This window comes from Montipora capricornis, chromosome 7 (genome assembly GCF_036669925.1).
Source record: "Montipora capricornis isolate CH-2021 chromosome 7, ASM3666992v2, whole genome shotgun sequence".
NCBI classification, from domain to species: domain Eukaryota; kingdom Metazoa; phylum Cnidaria; class Anthozoa; order Scleractinia; family Acroporidae; genus Montipora; species Montipora capricornis.
In genome coordinates this window covers 10,693,491-10,711,283 of record NC_090889.1, presented here as the reverse complement: position 1 = coordinate 10,711,283, position 17,793 = coordinate 10,693,491, and the positions used below count along the sequence as shown (strand labels likewise).

The 17,793-nt window shown below is 38.8% G+C and overlaps 1 protein-coding gene across 2 annotated transcripts in view; it reads left to right on the top strand.

Moving 5' to 3' along the window:
• The first annotated feature begins 7,325 nt into the window (after window positions 1-7,325).
• The window catches only part of LOC138058177 (A disintegrin and metalloproteinase with thrombospondin motifs 4-like), a 25,442-nt gene continuing 14,974 nt past the window's right edge, over window positions 7,326-17,793 (top strand). Inside the window, exons 1-2 of one of the 2 annotated variants that reach the window (XM_068904071.1) lie at window positions 7,362-7,401; window positions 15,448-17,762. In XM_068904071.1, coding sequence (XP_068760172.1) covers window positions 15,457-16,539 — 1,083 coding nt within the window. In that variant the 5' untranslated portion in view covers window positions 7,362-7,401; window positions 15,448-15,456 and the 3' untranslated portion in view covers window positions 16,540-17,762. Of the gene's footprint in view, window positions 7,402-15,447; window positions 17,763-17,793 lie in introns of those variants that run through there. The other variant, XM_068904072.1, reaches the window with a different exon arrangement.

Here is a 17,793-nt window from a genome sequence, read left to right as displayed (position 1 = left end):
GTCTAGGCTGAATTGTATTAATCTACGCCCACGAAGGTTAAAATTACTTTCAAGAACAAAATTTTAAATTAGCATAGAGTTGGTGAATTTATAATTAAACGTTTAACAAAAAATAAAGAAAGAAAAAAAAATAGTAGCTTGAACGAAGCCTATTAATTACGAACCATTTTTGTCCAAGAAAATACCTGGACTAATTTTACCATGAATAAGCAAAATTTGAGTTTTCGCGAACATTCAGCGTCTTTAAAGTACTCCTGTGTGTGGTTACAATCAATCTTCTTGCATCTTTCGTAAGATAGGTCCTCGTTTCTTAAGTTAAAAAAAAACTATGCCTATTTACTGAGTTGACTTCGGTCCTCTTATTCTAAAACTGAAACATGTGTTAGTTTAAAATTTCCACTATCAGAAATAGGAAAGTAACCTTACGACTTCTTTTCTAGAAACGCTCCGTCACTTTATCGCACCTGGAAACGGAAGGAAGCGTTTCCACGATAACAAATGGGACAATTATCTCAACACTTCCTCCCAAGGAAAGTCTCGTTTTTGAGATACCAAATGTATCATTTTATGGCACCCGGGAAATGCAAGAAGGGTTTTTGTTCTTTTTCGAAGAGCGCACATATTCTCACTTTAATTGTTTTAAAATTAGATAAAACCAAACCCCGACATGAAAAGCTCATCCAAAGCAGACTTTAACCTTGTAAATGCTTTCTAAAATGGAATGAAAAGCTTATAGCTCAGAACGTAACACAAAGGCTCTCAGAGTATTGTGTATGTTCCTATGTTCCCTAAGATCTTTGTTCCTCAGTTTCCCAATAAAATTAGCCGTTTTCTCTTCTTCCTCAAAACCCCCGGATAGGCCTCAGAAGTGCATACAAAAATTTGTTTTATCAACGGAGTTGATAATGTAAATTGGCCACCGTACAGAGATTCTAAAGGCTGACGTTTCGAGCGTTAGCCCTTCGTCAGAGAAAATCGAGGAATTGTGGATTACGTGTGGTTTTAATAGTAGAGTGGGAGCTACGTACGCTATTGGTGGTAACATGGCAACGTGAAAAATAGGAATATATTAGTTAAATGAAAAGCGTTCGTTAATACTGTGAGGATAAAGGGTGCCGATCTGAAAGATGAGTTTTTGTTCCAGATTCTTGCGGCTTTCCGTTGCACCTGCAACAGATCTAGGGAAAGGCCTCAGATAGCCATGTGTTTTTCGGAGTGGTTAGGGAGATTAAAATGACGAGCGACTGGGTTAGATGCATCCTTGTCATTCTTCTCAACATCGCGAGGGTGTTCGCGGAATCGGTCACCTAGTCGTCTACCTGTCTTGCCGATGTATAATTTATTGCGTAACGTACAGGCTATGCAACAATGACATTTGCGGAGGTACGTGTGAAACCATCGGTGATGTTAAAAGACCACTTACTACTGAAACTCTGCTCGCAGGGTACTTTTTTTCCACAGAAAGCACCTAGCCTGCGTGGGAAGCGTTCCTGTTCGAGAGAAGAGCTTCGAAACGATTTTCCACAAACTGGCCGCCCGAAAGTTGGGTTAAGAGACTGAGGGAACGCTTGCAAGAAGACCCCCTATTTTTGAAAAACCCGTACGTCCACGAACGAGGGCTTCTGATTGGTGCGGCGGCACAGTCACAATGATTGACAGTTGACAAATTTTCGACCAAAATGTTTCTTGTTAGTTCCAGCGTGACAAAGACAATGGCGGACGAAGTGGAAGGTTTTGAATCTTGTGTTGAAGCTGAGCGAATTGGCTCTCGGTTTTACATTCAAAAGGGAACAAGAACTGTCAATGTGCTATCTCTTTAACTGTATTGATGTAATGGCCGTTTTGCTAACAGAATTCAGAACAAGCTAGCAAGTTTGTCATAGTTTGCGGAGTTCGAAAAAAAAAAAAGGTGAAGAACAGGGTTTTCGAGTATTATCGTCATTTCTCCATTTCAACGCATCATATACGATCAAGTAAGTGGTTGAGGTAAATTCTATGGGAATGACAGCCTGTGATTTTAATGCGAAATCCGAAGTCGGCTTGGAAGTCAATGTATTTACTAAGTGTTGAAGTGAAGTCCAGTAGTCCCGCAGTCGATGAATGAGCAATGAACTAAGTGTTGAGATAAAGTGCTACCACGGTCTGCAGTCCCGTCGTCGATGAGTAAGGAGTGAACTAAGTGTTAAAATGAAGTGCTAGTGCGGTCCGCAGTCCCGCAGTCGATGAACAATGAACTAAGTGTTGAATTGGAGTGGTACCGCGGTCCGCAGTCCCGCAGTCGATGAAAAGTGTAGTTAACCGAACCGCAAAATGAAAGCCAAAATTTTACGAGAGTTCTTAGGCCTAATCACTGCAACGAGCGCTTAGGCTTAATTAGTAAACGAGTGCTTTATTCTTCACATGATCTCGTGAAAATTGTAGTTGACCGAACCGCAAAATGAAAGCTAAATTTTACGAGAACGCTTAGGCCTAATCAGTAAACTAGTGCTTATTCATTTTGGCGACTACGGGACTGCGGTAGCAAGGACCAACAAGGTCAACACCAATGCGTGCGATGCAAGCGTCATATTTCGTGATGTTTATACAAAAATATGCATGTTATGTCGACTGGGGGACTTCGGTAACAGGAATTAATGAGATATTTCAGTCGCCGGGTATTCTGAAGTTTAGCCCGTTCTTGTTCATTTCGGCTCATATATCATTGAAGAACGAGGTAATATACATTGAACTGAGCAGCTCCGTAGCCACTTAGCCGCGTAGCCGTGTAGCCACTTAGCCGCGTAGCCACGTAGCCCCGTAGCCACATAGCCACGTAGGTACGTAGCCACGTATCCCCGTATCCACGTAGCCACGTAGCCATGTAGCCACGTAGCCCCGTAGCCACGAAGCCACGTAGCCCCGTATCCCCGTAGCTCCATAGCCCCGTAGCCCGTAGTCCCGTACTGTGCCTATTTCTTGTTCTAAAAACACAAAAAAGAAAGAGCGTGCACAAACTGCGCAGCCAAGTATCCGGATTTTAAGGGGTACAACTTCGAGTGGCAGGTATTCTGCAGTTAAACCAAAGATTTGTTATTTAACAAAACTTTGGCAGCACTTATTCTTGACGAAAAGTTTGAACTGGACTAAAGTAAGCTTTTCGTTCGCTTGTAAATGATACTTTATATTTATGCAGAATGACTTAATAAATTGCCTGCGAACTATCAGAATCCACATCTTTCAGAATCAAGGAAATAAACTGTATTCGTCAAATTCTCTGCTTACCTTGACTAGTGTTAGCTTGAGTCCTATTTTATGGACTTAGACAAGATGAAGACAATTACGCGGCTCCTCTGTGCAGTCATGCGATTTTTTAAAGTACTTTTACTTACTATTTCATCTACCATTTCGTGACGATTTGACCAAAAACGTACTGTGGAATATCAAACTAGCAAGGACGTTTATCTGTAATTTCCAGGAGATTTGGTACGATTCATTTCGACTCGTCAACCATTCTTCACCAAGAAATATCCAGCAAGTCGCACTGAAATCGTCACTAGTTTTAAAATAAAACCTCTTAAATGGTTTCATGGTCAGTTTTTGTGGATTTTCTCATTTAATGGCCTTACTACCCATCGAACTCTGTACAAGTTATGTTTTTAAATTTTGTATTTTACGAGCGCACGGGTTGCTTACACGTTCTGAAAATTGGCTGTTGTTTTCGACAGCTTCTTTCCAACCGCTCTGCAAATATCAGCTAGAATTTGCCCGTAATTATAAGTTTCTTTTGTTCTCGAGGGTTTAAACAAATTCTCAGAAGAAACATAACCAGTATTATCCGGCTGAAAAGCTGCCGTTACAAATTTAACTTTAAAATTCTGCCTTGATCGCTTGGGTGTGTTTCGATTCCTCGGTGCCTTGGTTTGTTTTGACGGAAGTCGACTTTTGTTAACATGATTATCTGTTATTGGCTAATTTGTTAATAAGACGTCAATCAGCGTGTGTTAAGTCAACGATTAAAATGTGGGCGTTTTTCCGAAATAGGGGGTCTTGCAAGCGTTCCCTCGGTCTCTTTCCCCAACTTTCGCGCGGCCAGTTTGCGAAAAATCGTTTCGGAGCTCTTCTGTTGAACAGGAACGCTTGCTACGCAGGCTAGAAGCATAAAAACCCATTTTACTACTCTGTTTCTTTTTTCGTTACCAACCACCAGGTTCATTTTTATTTGGTCTTTTTGGCTTTTACAAACACATACCATGAGATCATATCTAAAAACATGGATTAAGTAAACGTAAATTACTTTATTTTCGGCAGAGCCCACTACTCAAACAAAAATGGTCAACAGATGAAAAGGAAGCTGTACTTAAGTATCTCTCCCACTGGATAAGGCAGAGACATGTTCCAGGAAAAATTGATTGCGAAAAGTGCATTTTTACAGCCGGTGCTACCCTTAAGCTGAAAGACTGGACATCGGTGAAATATTATGTAAAAAGCCAGATTGACAAAAGGAAACGGGTATTTGCTCCTAAGAAGTAAGAACGTGACTGACTAGACCTCAGAGAGTTGCATCTAGGGCAAAGTGAGGTCATTTACTCAGTAGCTTAATTTTCAATGTTAAAAAAGTGTTGACGGGCCTGTGCGACTCCTGCCATTCGCAAGCTAATTTTAGCGAATTTTAGCGAAGCGAAGTTTAGCTCTGACTAAGGTGTATTTTAACGACTTTCCTTTGCGATATGATAGTATGGGTGGCTCCTTAAATACTTCTCTAAGGTGCGGTTGGTTTTGAATAAGGTGCCATTTCCCCATAAATATGTTCTTGAGGTTAGGTAAAGCCGGGTGGTATTGTGTAACAAAAGGCAATATTTTCTTTTGTGTGCTGTTGTCTTTGTTTTCAAGTGACCTCTCTCTATCCGTGAAGTTAACTTCAGATAGTATTTTTTCTGAAAATTTATTTGGGTATCCTCTATTCTTTAGACGTGTTCTGAAACTCTGCAAATTATTATTAAACGTCAAGACTGACGAATTTGTTCTTAGCAGGCGTAGCGCTTCTCCTTTTATGAATCCTTTCTTAACGCCTGGTGGATGACACGAATAGAAATTCGTGTATTGAAAGGTCTCTGTCTGTTTATAATGTGTTTGCACATAAAGGGTGGATTCTCTTTTGAATCTCTCGCCTCTGTACACTTTTGTGTCTAAGAATGTAATTTCTGAGTCTGACATTTCAGCCGTAAATTTGATTGTATCGTGGTAGTTGTTTGCCCTTTGCACAAAGGTGAAGGCTGAGTTTAAATATATCGTTTCCTTGAGTTTTTGGGCCCTTGAACTACGAGGGAAAAAAGCGCCAAGCGCAATATAATTATTTTGCATAAACATCACTGAAATTAAAAAAAAAAAAAAAAAACGTTCGTGGTTACAAAATAACCACAAGCTAAGTTTTCCACGAATGAAGCTCACCAAATTTAACCCACGGAAAAAAAAAAAAAAAAACAAAAAAAAAAAAAACAAAAGTTGGAAGTGCTTTTCCGACGCGAAGGCGGTTGTTTTCGCTGCGAAAGAACACCAGAAACAAGAAAACGCACTGTGGAACATTCTTTTCACAAAATTCTTCAAAATGTCATTCTCTGGCTTTTGGATGCGTGCTTTAAATTACCTTGGGTAGATAACAATGGACTGACAAAAGTGGCTCAGTTCATTTTCACGAAAACAATAAAATACCATTTTAATGAATCACGCAATCCCATCTACCATTCCAAATGTATGTGTGAGCGAACTTTTCACAAAGACTCTGGAAGAAACTTTCAAACGAACAACTAAGAATGGAAAACTTGGGCAAAGCAAAGCGGAACTTGTTTGGTCACTTCACGAGCATTCGTAATTGTAGAATAACAGCAAAGTAATATAACCCCTTCGTTGAAAAAAGATATCAATAATTTACTTGATCATAATGTCAAGTCAAAGTGTAGATTTTGTCAATTTTATTTTCACATCGGCAGATGGCGGATAGTTTATTTTTTTGCACCCCTATACGTCTGTCCCAAAATATCTTTCAGGACCAAGTCACTCTTATAATCCCACTTAAAGCGCGCGCGAGTTCTCATTAAACATACGCGTTCGTAACGTGAAAGATACAGCATTCAGTGGGGGTTCAATACAGTTAAATAGTGCGAGACTGAACCCCTTAAGGGTTCTAGTTTTTAGCCGATTTCACATTGAATCGTCAGCGGAAAAAGAAAAAAATGTGGAAATCTATTAAGGGTAAAATTAGATGTAGGTGTGGAGTTACGAAACACGTAAACCAACACAGGAAAGAGAAAATTAACTAATAACTTGTCGAAAACCCTTTCTTCAAACTAGTATTCTTAAGAGCCTAAAACCTCTGTCGTGTGAGTTGTAACCTTTCCATGTAATTGTATTTTGATATTATTAAATTCGTAAAAATTTTGATATGAACTTTGCAGCGATTGTTCACCACTGATCTATCACTCACTCAGGCAGCGATTGTTCACCAAGCGTCATCTCCACTGTCGAAATGGAAGATACTTTGCAAATTGTGTGTGATCAAATAACTTTCAAACCCTGATGAAACGCTACCATTAAAGAAACAATTCTGCCTGCACTATTGGGATGGTGAAAAAGGGAAAGTAATTCGTTAGAATATTATTTTTCGCTTTTGATGAGAAATATTCTAACATAACGGGATAAAAATTCGAACTATCCTCCTTCTAGTCGGATTATGATACCCTGTTTACCGAGTTTCACTCGGCCTTGTGGACTGCGTACTTTCTCTCTGGTAAAAGGACAGAGTATCGTTCTTAAAAGGGTAGTACAAGTTGAAACAGATCTCGACGCTTCAACAAAGAATTAAATAACGCACGACATGGGTGATAAACTATGTAAATTTACGATAGTTTTAATGGGACAGGTAACCGTGGCAGTCATCGTTGCCTTCGATAAGTCTTTTTCGCGAAAAGTCAGAATAATTTCGGAGCTACTTTTAGACCCTTAATCATCTCTTTTAAGATTTTAGATATTATTTTTCACCGCCTGTCTTGTTTATACAATGGACTTTCCGTTCTTGAGCTCCATAAGGGTGTATTTTGTTTTAAGATCCACTTCAACGCTATTCGCGTTACGATGACTTTCGACGTCTTGCAGGTAAATTACATATTATACTGTGTACAACGGATCCCCCTGAAACCTACCAAAAATACGTGCACGTAACTCTACCCACAAAGATACTACTTAGAAAGGGAGTGTCAGGAAAGACTTTTCCCGACACGGAAAAGAAAAAAAAAAGGTATTATTTTACTAACTGGATTGCCAATGGCAACCCAGTAACAAATGACTACTTTGCATAACGCAAAGTTGATTCAAGAAAGCACCAAAACTAAGGAGGCGTTCTGCATTACAAGGAAGTAAAAGTATGAGGTAATGTTTTACACTTTCTTTATTGCACTTCCAAAGGAGAACTTTACAGGGCTTCAGTTGACAGTTGATAGCCGTTGGAAATTCAACCAAAGATATTATTTTTTATTTTTTATTTTGTTGTTGTTGTAAATTTGAAAGAGTTGGCAAACGAGCACCAATAATCCATTTGAAGAAGCAGCATATTATCGTCTACTAAAACTGAAAACTTGTAATTTACAACTTTGAAAACCCCAAGGGCTTAAGAAGAATGATAATTTCCATTGGACTGAAAATCAAAACAAGGCGGCCACACACACACAAACATATATATGTGACCGGGAAATGGAAAACGTACACTAACTATTTTTCGTTTAACGGCGAAAGCCGTTTCGTTTTCGTTTTAAACCGTGTTAAACACTAATGCTAAGCGTATAAACGATTTTCCTTTTCGTTTTTCTGAACTTAGCTTCTGTTTAACGCTTTTGCAAAATCGTTTTTTCAAAGAACTGTCAGCGTTTAACGCTTCGGAGAAAGCGTTGAAACAGTTTTCTCTTCCGTATAATAAAATAACGGCATAGACAGTTTAACGATTTGGATCACCATTTAAACGCTAAACTAATCCACTCATCCAGAACCCGATGAGAACACAGGTTTGAACGACGATTCGTCGCTTCGCGTGCCTTTGCTGGTGTTGTATTTTTCGAAGTCGAGCTCCTCCAATTTCAACAAGACGGAAACAGTTTGTGTTTCTCTAAAAACCAAAAATTTTGATAAGGGATTATTAAATGGGAACACTGAGTTTAAATATCGTTTCCTTGAGTTTTTGGGCCCTTGAACTACGAGGGAACGAGGGAACAAAGCGCCGCCGCACAATATAATTATTTTGCATAAACATTACTGAAATTAAAAAAAAGTTCATGGTTACACGAGACAATGCAAGTTGCCTTACCAAAATAACCACAAACTCAGTTTCGCACGAATAAAGCTCACCAAATTTAACCCACGAAAAAAAAAAGGTAGAAGATAAATGCCTTTGCGACGCGAAGGCGGTTGTTTCCGCTGCGAAAGAACACCGGAAACAAGAAGACGCGTTGTGGAACATTCTTTTCACCAAATTCTTCAAAATGTCATTCTCTGGCTTTCGGATGAGTGCTTTAAATTGCCTTGTGAAGATAACATTGGACTGACAAAAATGGCTCAGTTTATTTTCACGAAAACAATATAATTCCATTTTATTAGATGACTGAATCACGCAATACAATCTACCATTTCAAGTTTATCTGTAAGCAAACTTCTAACAAAGACTCGGGAAGAAACTTTTAAACGAAAAACAAAGGAACGAAAACTTGGCAAAGCAAAGCGGAATTTGTTTGGTGACTTTACGAGCATTCGTAATTGTAGAATAACAGCAAAGTAATATAACCCCTTCATTGAAAAAAATATATCAATAATTTACTTGATCATAATGTCAAGTCAAAGTGTAGATTTTGTCAATTTTAATTTCACATCGGCAGATGGCGGATAGTTTATTTTGTGCACCCCTATACGTCTGTCCCGAAATATCTTTCAGGACCAGGGGCCTGTTTCTCGAAAGTCCCGAAACTTTACGGGCCGTTTTCGGGTGTCACAATTCCCTTTGTATCTCAAGAACGGAGAGGATTTGAGTCGACAAACTTCACAGCCATTTTTCTTTTTGTTACCTTGAAATCATGTTAAAAGATCAGCTTTCCAGAACAAGCGGTTTTCAGTTTCACAAATGGCTTTTCAGGCCCGAAAAGTTTTCGGGACTTTTTAGAAACGGGCCCCAGGTCACTGTTATAATGCCACTTAAAGCGCGCGCGATTTCTCATTAAACATACACGTTCGTAACGTGAAAGATGCAGCATCCAGTGGGGGTTCAATACAGTTAGATAGTGCGAGACTGAACCCCTTGAGGGTTCTAGTTTTTAGCCAATTTCACATTGAATCGTCAGCGGAAAAAGAAAAAAAATGTTTTTTTGATGTAAATTTGAAAGAGTTAGTAAACGAGCACTAATAAGTGAATTTGAAAAAGCGGCAAATCGTCGTCTACTCAAACTGAAAACTTGTAATTTACAATTTTGAAAACCCCAATGCTCAAAAAGAATGATAATTTCCATGGGACTAAGAATGAAAACAAGGCGGCCACATGCACACTAACAATTTTTCGTTTAACGGCTAAAACCATTTCGTATTCGTTTCAAGCCGTTTTAAACACTAATGCTGAGCGTATAAACGATTTTCCCTTTGGTTTTTCTGAACTTAGCTTCTTTTTAACGCTTTTGCAAAATCGTTTTTTAAAGAACTGTTAGCGTTTAACGCTTCTGAGAAAGCGTTGAAACAGTTTTCTCTTCCGTATAATAAAATAACGGCATAGACAGTTCAACGATTTGGATCACCATTTAAACGCTAAACTAATCCACTAATCCAGAACCCGATGAGAACACAGGTTTGAACGACGATTCATCGCTTCGCGTGCCTTTGCTGGTGTTGTATTTTTCGAAGTCGAGCCTCTCCAATTTCAACAAGACGGAAACAGATTGTGTTTCTCTGAAAACGAAACAAAAATTGATAAGGGATTATTAAATGGGAACACTGAGTTTAAATATCGCTTCCTTGAGTTTTTGGGCCCTTGAACTGGGCAATATAACTATTTTGCATAAACATCACTGAAATTAAAAATGTTCATGGTTACACGAGACATTGCAAATTGCCTTACCTCAGTTTTCCACGAATGAAGCTCACTAAATTTAACCCACGAAAAAATAAAAAGGTAGAACGCGGCGGAGGTGGTTGTTTCCGCTGCGAAAGAACACCGGAAACAAGAAAACTGGCGCTGTGGAACATTCTTTTCACAAAATTTTGCACAATGTCATTCTCTGTCTTTCGGATGAGTTCTTTAAATTATCTTGTGTAGATAACAATGGACTGAGTAAAGTAACTGTAGAATTAAATATGACTTTGTTGTAGCCACATGTTTGGGCCACATATATTTAATTTTCTTTGAAAGCCCACAGAAACCAGCCTACCAAACAGTTTTGGGGATTTTTTTTAGCAAGTTTTGGACAATGTTTTAGGAGAAGATGTCGCAGCTTTCAGAAAGGCAGCAGCTTCTATCAAGTCTGCTAAGAGTTCATGACAATTCTGGTGGCATTAAGAGAGGGTGGCACTTGTCCAAGCCTTTGAATTGTCATTTGTATTACAAAGTTAAAAATGGGATAATTCTCTCTTCTACTGGAGAATATCTCAGTAACCAGACGAATTTAATTGTTGCTGCAGTTGGACCACATATGGAGAGTTAATAAATATTATTGTTTAAATATTGCTTTGTTTTTCGGGTCTTTTTTTTCGAGTAGGAGCTCATTGGCTCCTGTTTCGAGAAAATGGATAAAAATAATTCAGAGACACTTTTATAAAAAACAAACAAACAAACAAACAAATAAATTAATAATAATAATAATAATAATAATAATAATAATAATAATAAGAATAAGAATTAAAAGAAATTAAGTGACTACTGTAACTAAGTCTAAATGGTCATGTGAAACGACAGCCCGTTCCTTACTTGATTCCGGAATGGAAAAAGCAACTTGAGACACGGTAGCTAGGGCTAAGATAATTGGATAAATAAAAACTAGACACTGTATGAGCGTGAACTGGGTTTCCTTTGGTATGTGTTACACAAAAACAGAAGGCATTTGGTTGGGTGGTATTGAACTGCAGCGTTCCAATTAATATCAAGTTGGGGGGGAGGGGTGGTCATATAGACTACTTGAGGGGTCACCCAGGGTTCGCGCCCACATCGGCCTTTTGGCTCACACGTTGAATTATTTTGTAATGTCCTGTCCAGTTTTGAGGTTTCTTACTTTTTTTAAGCTTTGGTAATAAATTCACTTCAAAGATAACAAAACTAGCTTGCAAGCAGGCTCTTCTGTTGAAAATGGCGCGCGGTCGAACTATGGGGGCTATATTTCGACCGCGCGCCATTTCAATGGTGAAGCCTGCTTGCTGGCTATAAGAAAACGCGCTCTTGTGTAAAACCAAAAAAAAAAAAAACAAAAACAAAAAAGAAACTAACTGCAAATTGCTCTAATGGACGTTTTCTTCCATGTGATGCATGTCTTGCAGTTGCACAAAGCACACGTTTATTCCACATTCTAAGGAAGGACCGACCATGTTGTTTCCGCTTCGTAATTCCTCCTATTTTCAGTCTATCTGATGCCAGGCCAAAAAGGAACGCAAAAGCCGGGAGTTAAGAGTAAAAGGCAAGCCAGAAGACAGATGAAGAAAAAAATAACATAGTTTTTGCATAAAACTCTGAATTTCGAATTCTCAGCCAAAGATTAATGACAATCGATCGTAAAAGCACAATTTTTTTTGCAGTCTCTGACTTCTATGATTCAAGGGAAAGGTCATTTCCTGATTTCAAGCCGAACGGGACAAGGTACGAGCCTGTTAATCATAAGATTAGCAACTATTGATCCACAAAGTCAGAAAGAGCACAGCGAAATTTACAAAAATCCTATCGGGCTAGTTTTGACTGAGATACAGTCATTTAAATACGTCAAAATTACAAAGCCGGACGCAGCGTCTGGATGGCCATACATTTCTTTGTAAATTTTAACGTCTTTACATGGCTGTATCTCGCTTGATATTGGGTCTATTAACACACAACTAGGGGATTTTGTAAAGCTTGGTATGCACGTTCTGACTATATGGATCAATAGTTGTTTATCATATACTTTGCAGACTCGTACCTTGTCCCCCTCGGCTTGAAATCAGGCAATGATATTCTGTCAAAATGAAGAAACTGATCACCTGCTAGGCAACCAAAACGGTGCACCTGATCACCTTGTGTCAAGGGTCTTGTTTACAATGATTTATACTGAATATACTACAGGGAAGAATGTTAATCGTTCTTCGCTTTCAGAGTTAAACAACCAAGAAACGTCCGTCTTTCGTTATTGGGGTAGTGCACTGTAAGTGTAAGTGCACTACACACTATGTCACCAGGTTGAAAGAGTGTATGAGTGTAACAGCCTAAGAGTGGAAGAGTGTAAGTACGTGGTGGCAATAGGCCCGCAGCGCGTGCATAAATCAAGAAAATAAAGAGGTCTGTTAGAAGAGTGCTTGAATTTCAACATATCAGCCCCCAAATTGGCAAGCCGCTTCTAATTTCAAAATGATGGAATTACCTGGTGATAAATAACCGCGTCTAGGAAAGTGAATTTTTGACCATGCAGAAACAATGCCGGTCATTGATTGTGATCTTCGTGTTGAATTCGCACATTTCTTGTCGAACTTTATAACACTCGAAAGAAAAAAACAACAACAAACAAGCTAAGAAAAAGGAAAACCCATTGTCTTGCCATCAATCCAAGTGTCTCGGATGTATCCTTTGTTTCGTGAGTTGTTAGTAACACGCAAGGAAACTTGATCACAAGCGGCCGCTGAAATCGATTTGAATTCCGATTTACTTGTGCAGCCAAAAGTACAATGGAAAATTGAACGTAGCAAACAGCTACCAAAATGTTTCTCGCTGATGGTAACTTTTTATATACGTGGCACAAACTTTATGTTGTTTTCATGTCGCACCTTTTGTTGCTGATGGCAATATTTTTCTTCTCAATCGACACTACCTAAAAACTTCATTCTGCTCTTCCTAAAAACTGTGTATCAATATTTATTTAATTTTGTATTAGTATTTGCTTTGCATAAAGCAGGCTAACAAAATCTGTACCTTACTTAGTTTTGCATTTTCCCACGTGTGCGGGGAAATTTTGGTGAGAAATTCACCTCAAAAGGCTGTGAGGATAAATTCAAACATGTTTGATATTTTTGGCCTCGCGAGGCAAATTCCTCGTTGTGTGCGGCCATCGTGAGAGTCAAGCTAAGCTCGGTCAATCAAGCATCCAACAAAAATACATGGCATTTTCACGTCACTTCAGTGGCGTTGGAATTTCTTCCTCCGACAACATGATGAACAGCTGAAGTCACGTGAGTATGCCATGTATTTTGATTAGATACTTGATTAAACCAAGCTCAGCTCGATTCTCACGATGACCGCACACAGTGAGGAACTTGCCTCGCGAAGCCAAAAATATCAATCATGTTTGATTTTATCCTCACGGCCTCGCGAGGCGAATTTCTTACCAAAATTTCCCCGCACACGTGAGGAAACGTGAGGCAGCTTGCTCAGCTCCTTCCTCGCCATGTGCGGCGGGCTTTAGGTAAACGAAACCATATAACTTACTAATGCAGGAGTTGGGAGAGCGTGTAATAATTTCACTTTGAAAACCTAAATCGGGTAAAACAAGGGTTGCATCTCTTTTTGGAACTGTGGAATGATTCTGATATTTTTTTAAGACATCCTTCATGTGGTAACAAATAATTCCTTCCGTGTAACCGTCTAGGAGTAATAGCTTTTTAATTTGAGATTAGACTGTAACAAAGAGGATGTTGAACAAATGCGTAAACAGCGGTTGGTAAGTGCGCGAATCAAATGAATTTTATACTTCCTGGGTGTAAAGGAGTCCCATTTTGTGAAGAGACCCGTAAAAGTTTTCTTTCTGTAGACCGTTGTTGAGAAAGTGTTCTTTTGATCGCATTTGACGAGAACATTTAAAAACGGAATTTCTTGATTTTCCACAACCACCATAGTTAACTTAATATTGGCATGCCTACTATTAAGGTAATGTGGAAATCTTTCAGCACCGGTTTTATTGTCAAACATGGTGAAAGTGCCATCTACATATCTGAACCAAATGGATGGACAGTCCTTCACATTTTTTACCCATTTCTCCTCAAAGTGGCACAAGAAAATAGTGGGTAAACCAGGTCCTAATCACTGCTTTTATCTAAGAAAAATAATGTTAAATTATTTTGTCTTTCTTGGGTAGTCAGTTGTTATCTGAAGGCAGAATATAAAATCAGGGCTTTTGTCTGAAAAAACAAACAAACAAAAACAATTATTAAGTTATTCTGTCTTTCTTGGGTAGTCAGTTCATTTGAGCTGTTGTTATCTGAAGGCAGATTATAAAATCAATCCTCAGTACGTAAAAAAATATATAACATTAAGTTATTCTGTCTTTCTTGGGTATATAGTCAGTTCATTCGAGCTGTTGTTATCTCAAGACAGGATATAAAATCAGTGCTTTTATGTAACGAAAAATAATATTAAGTTATTCTGTCTTTCTTGGGTAGTCAGTTCATTCGAGCTGTTGTTATCTGAAGGCAGAATATAAAACCAATCCTCAGTATTAGCAAATGATTATTATTATTATTATGATTATTATTATTGCGTTATTCTGTCTTTCTTGGGTAGTCAGTTCATTCGAGCTATTCTTATCTGAAGGCAGAATATAAAATCGGTCCTTTACTAAAATAACTTAGCATTATTCAATACTTTTTTGGGTAGAATCTAAGTTCATCTGTATCTTTTTCTTTCCTTTGATTTTTCAGATTTGTAGCCATTGCAAAAAAAATAAGTAAATAAATAAACATTTGGAACGTCTTTATATAAAGTAGTGTAGCATTATTCAGTGCTGTCGCCAAATTACCATTTGTCTTGTTGTAAGAAAGTGTCATTATCGATCGCACAGCGCTGAAATTGCATTAAATATTCTTTGAATTGTTGTTTGCCATCAAAATCTTCGGGAAGCTTAACCGGCTTTTTAATTTTTCGATCAGCCGCAGCTGACTCCCGAGATGACTTTGGCATATAAAGGCTTGGCAAGACATCGTTGCTATGAAACAGATTTGAAGATCGTACAATTCAAGTGGTGTGGGATTATTGTCTACAATCGGCTTGTTTTAAGCAGTTAAAATAAATCTTTATGTCGCGTTCTTTGTTTCATCCAGTAGTTATGAAGCATTTTCGTTTTTCTCTATTGTAACTTGACATTTTTTGTCAAGTGCCCCTTTCACCTTTCCCAATGGTAAACCCATGGCGTTTGTTTCGTGCAAACAACGAAATCTGGAAATCTCAACTCTGGCATCTTATCTTGCGTAATCGTCTCCATTTGGTTTCATTTTTTCTGTTCTTTGAAGGCAAAGATAATGGCAAGAAACAAGCGGAAGAATATTAAAGACAGAGAAAAACTTAAAGGGATTCGGATTGAAGCGAGGAAACGTTGGAGGAAAAAGAAAGCCAAAGCCAAGGATCTCAAGGAGGCCATAGAACGTAGTTTCGAGCCAGAAGTTAGACCCAAGGTTGTTATTGCAGCCGAATTACCCGAAGCAGAAGCAGGGCTTGCTGCTGAGTCAGAACCGGCCAAACTTTGTGTGCCAAGGAAAAGCCCGGTTGCCGTAGATGTTTCGTCAAAATCCAAGAGCACAAAATTAAGGAAGTCCCGCACCCCAACATCTGTTCCAATGAAAGAAATTAATCCCTCTGAGGTTGCCAAATCAACGAAATTTTTGGGATGCGGTTCGTTTGGCACATGTTACTTGGCGTACTACAGAGGGATCCCAGCAGCCGTGAAAGAATTTAGGCTTCGAAAATCAAGGTCACCGGATGAAATCAAAAAGGACGTTGTTAGAGAAGCGCAGATGATCGGTCTTCTTGGTGACCACCGGGGTCTCCCTTTACTGTTTGGGGTTATCACGAAATCTATGCCGCTAAGGCTGATAACTCAGTTCCATGGCGAGAGTGACTCCTGCACTACTTTATATAAGGAGATCAAAAGAAAAAAACTTGATAAGACTTCTTGGCATGAAATTCTAAAAAATGTCATCAAAGCCCTTAACCACATGCATGACGCCGGTGTCATTCATAACGACCTTAAATCGAACAACGTTGTCCTAGAAAAACGTGAAAAAGAATGGAATCCTGTCGTCATTGATTTTGGGAAAGCGCGACATATTTCCAACCCCAAACGTGTGATGGACTTGTCAATTTTCGCACAAGAAGAGTACCGACGGTCATACCCCCACATCGCGCCAGAAATTATTAGTGGAAAAGGGCAACAGAGTAAGGCGTCTGATGTCTTTTCTTTCGGAAAGATTGCATTGAAAGTTTTAAATTTATTACCCTCTGAATCAGCGCTTTCACTGAATATGGCAAAGAAACTAATCTCCGAGGATCCAGCAAAGCGCCCACGATTAAATGACTTTGCCGATGTATTAGACACGCTTGCCTGATGCTGATTTTAAGAAATGCCATTTTGCGCGTTCGTTTTCCGTCGACTTTTGATTGAAACGACTCAGTTGCGATGAGTCTATCGTGGAAGGGATTTGCTGTGTAGTTTCCTGTTATGCACATTGTAACCTTGCTTTTTCCGTACAAATGACATTATTTCAATCCGTCCTTGTGCATTGTGAAACAGCTTATTGGTGCGTATAAAAGAGAGGAACTTTATTACGTGTCTAGTCCTAGCACTGGGAGACTAATTGGGGACACTGTAAACTGAAATTAACAATTAACGCAAATCGAGTCAATTTTTTTTTTTGAGGAGAGGGGGAGCTTGAGTACCCGGAGAAAACCTCCCGGTGCAGAATAGAGAGTCAACAAACAACCGACATATGACGTTAAGTTTGGGAATCGAACCCAGGTCATATTGGTGGGAGGCGAGTGCTCTCACCACTCCGCCATTCCAGCACCCCCAAGAGATAGAAAGTGAAGAAAGAATGACAAAAAGTTGAAACGAGCTTCAATATAATTATGTAGGTATATTTTATAATTGTGGGTTCGTATTGTTGAAATCAGCGCTTACCAGAAATGCTTGATTCGAGTTGCTTTCTTGCAAAGGCCCAGAGTATTCCCCCTTAGATTGCTGTCTTTTATGGCATTATTGTCTATTTCTTACAATAAAGGTGTTGTGATTTGTGTAATGCTCTGCACTTCGATTTTAAACTGACCAAATGGAAGGACGCGCAATCTTAAAGAAAAATAATAATAAATTAATAAAAATAGATTAAATATGGCTGGCCAGGAAGTAGTCCTCGCATGTACCAGATAAATAGAATCCTGGCGTTGTGGTCTCATCACTTTCGCTTCGTGTGCCCATGGGAATTTGTCAAAGCAGAATTTTCACCAAACATCTCAGCAACTAATTATATCAGTGATGTTCCTGGACAGGAGAACGTGACAAATGCGTTCTCATTTTACAAGGCTTATCTAGCTGACGGTAGATTCAGGGTGCGTTCCTTTGGGATGATCCGAAAAAGGATCACTGATCCAATATCACTTGGATCACGGTGCATCAAAGGAACCGATTAATCCACTCAAGGAATTTTTTTTTTTTTTTTACGTAATTCTTATGCGATATTATGTAAATTATTTTCTTTGTTTTCTTTGTAAACTATTGTTTTTTAACTTATTTAAGGCCTCTTCACGTTTTTTTACATTTTATTCCGAGTATCGATTTTGTAAGTGCTGAAGAAGTCCGAACGGAC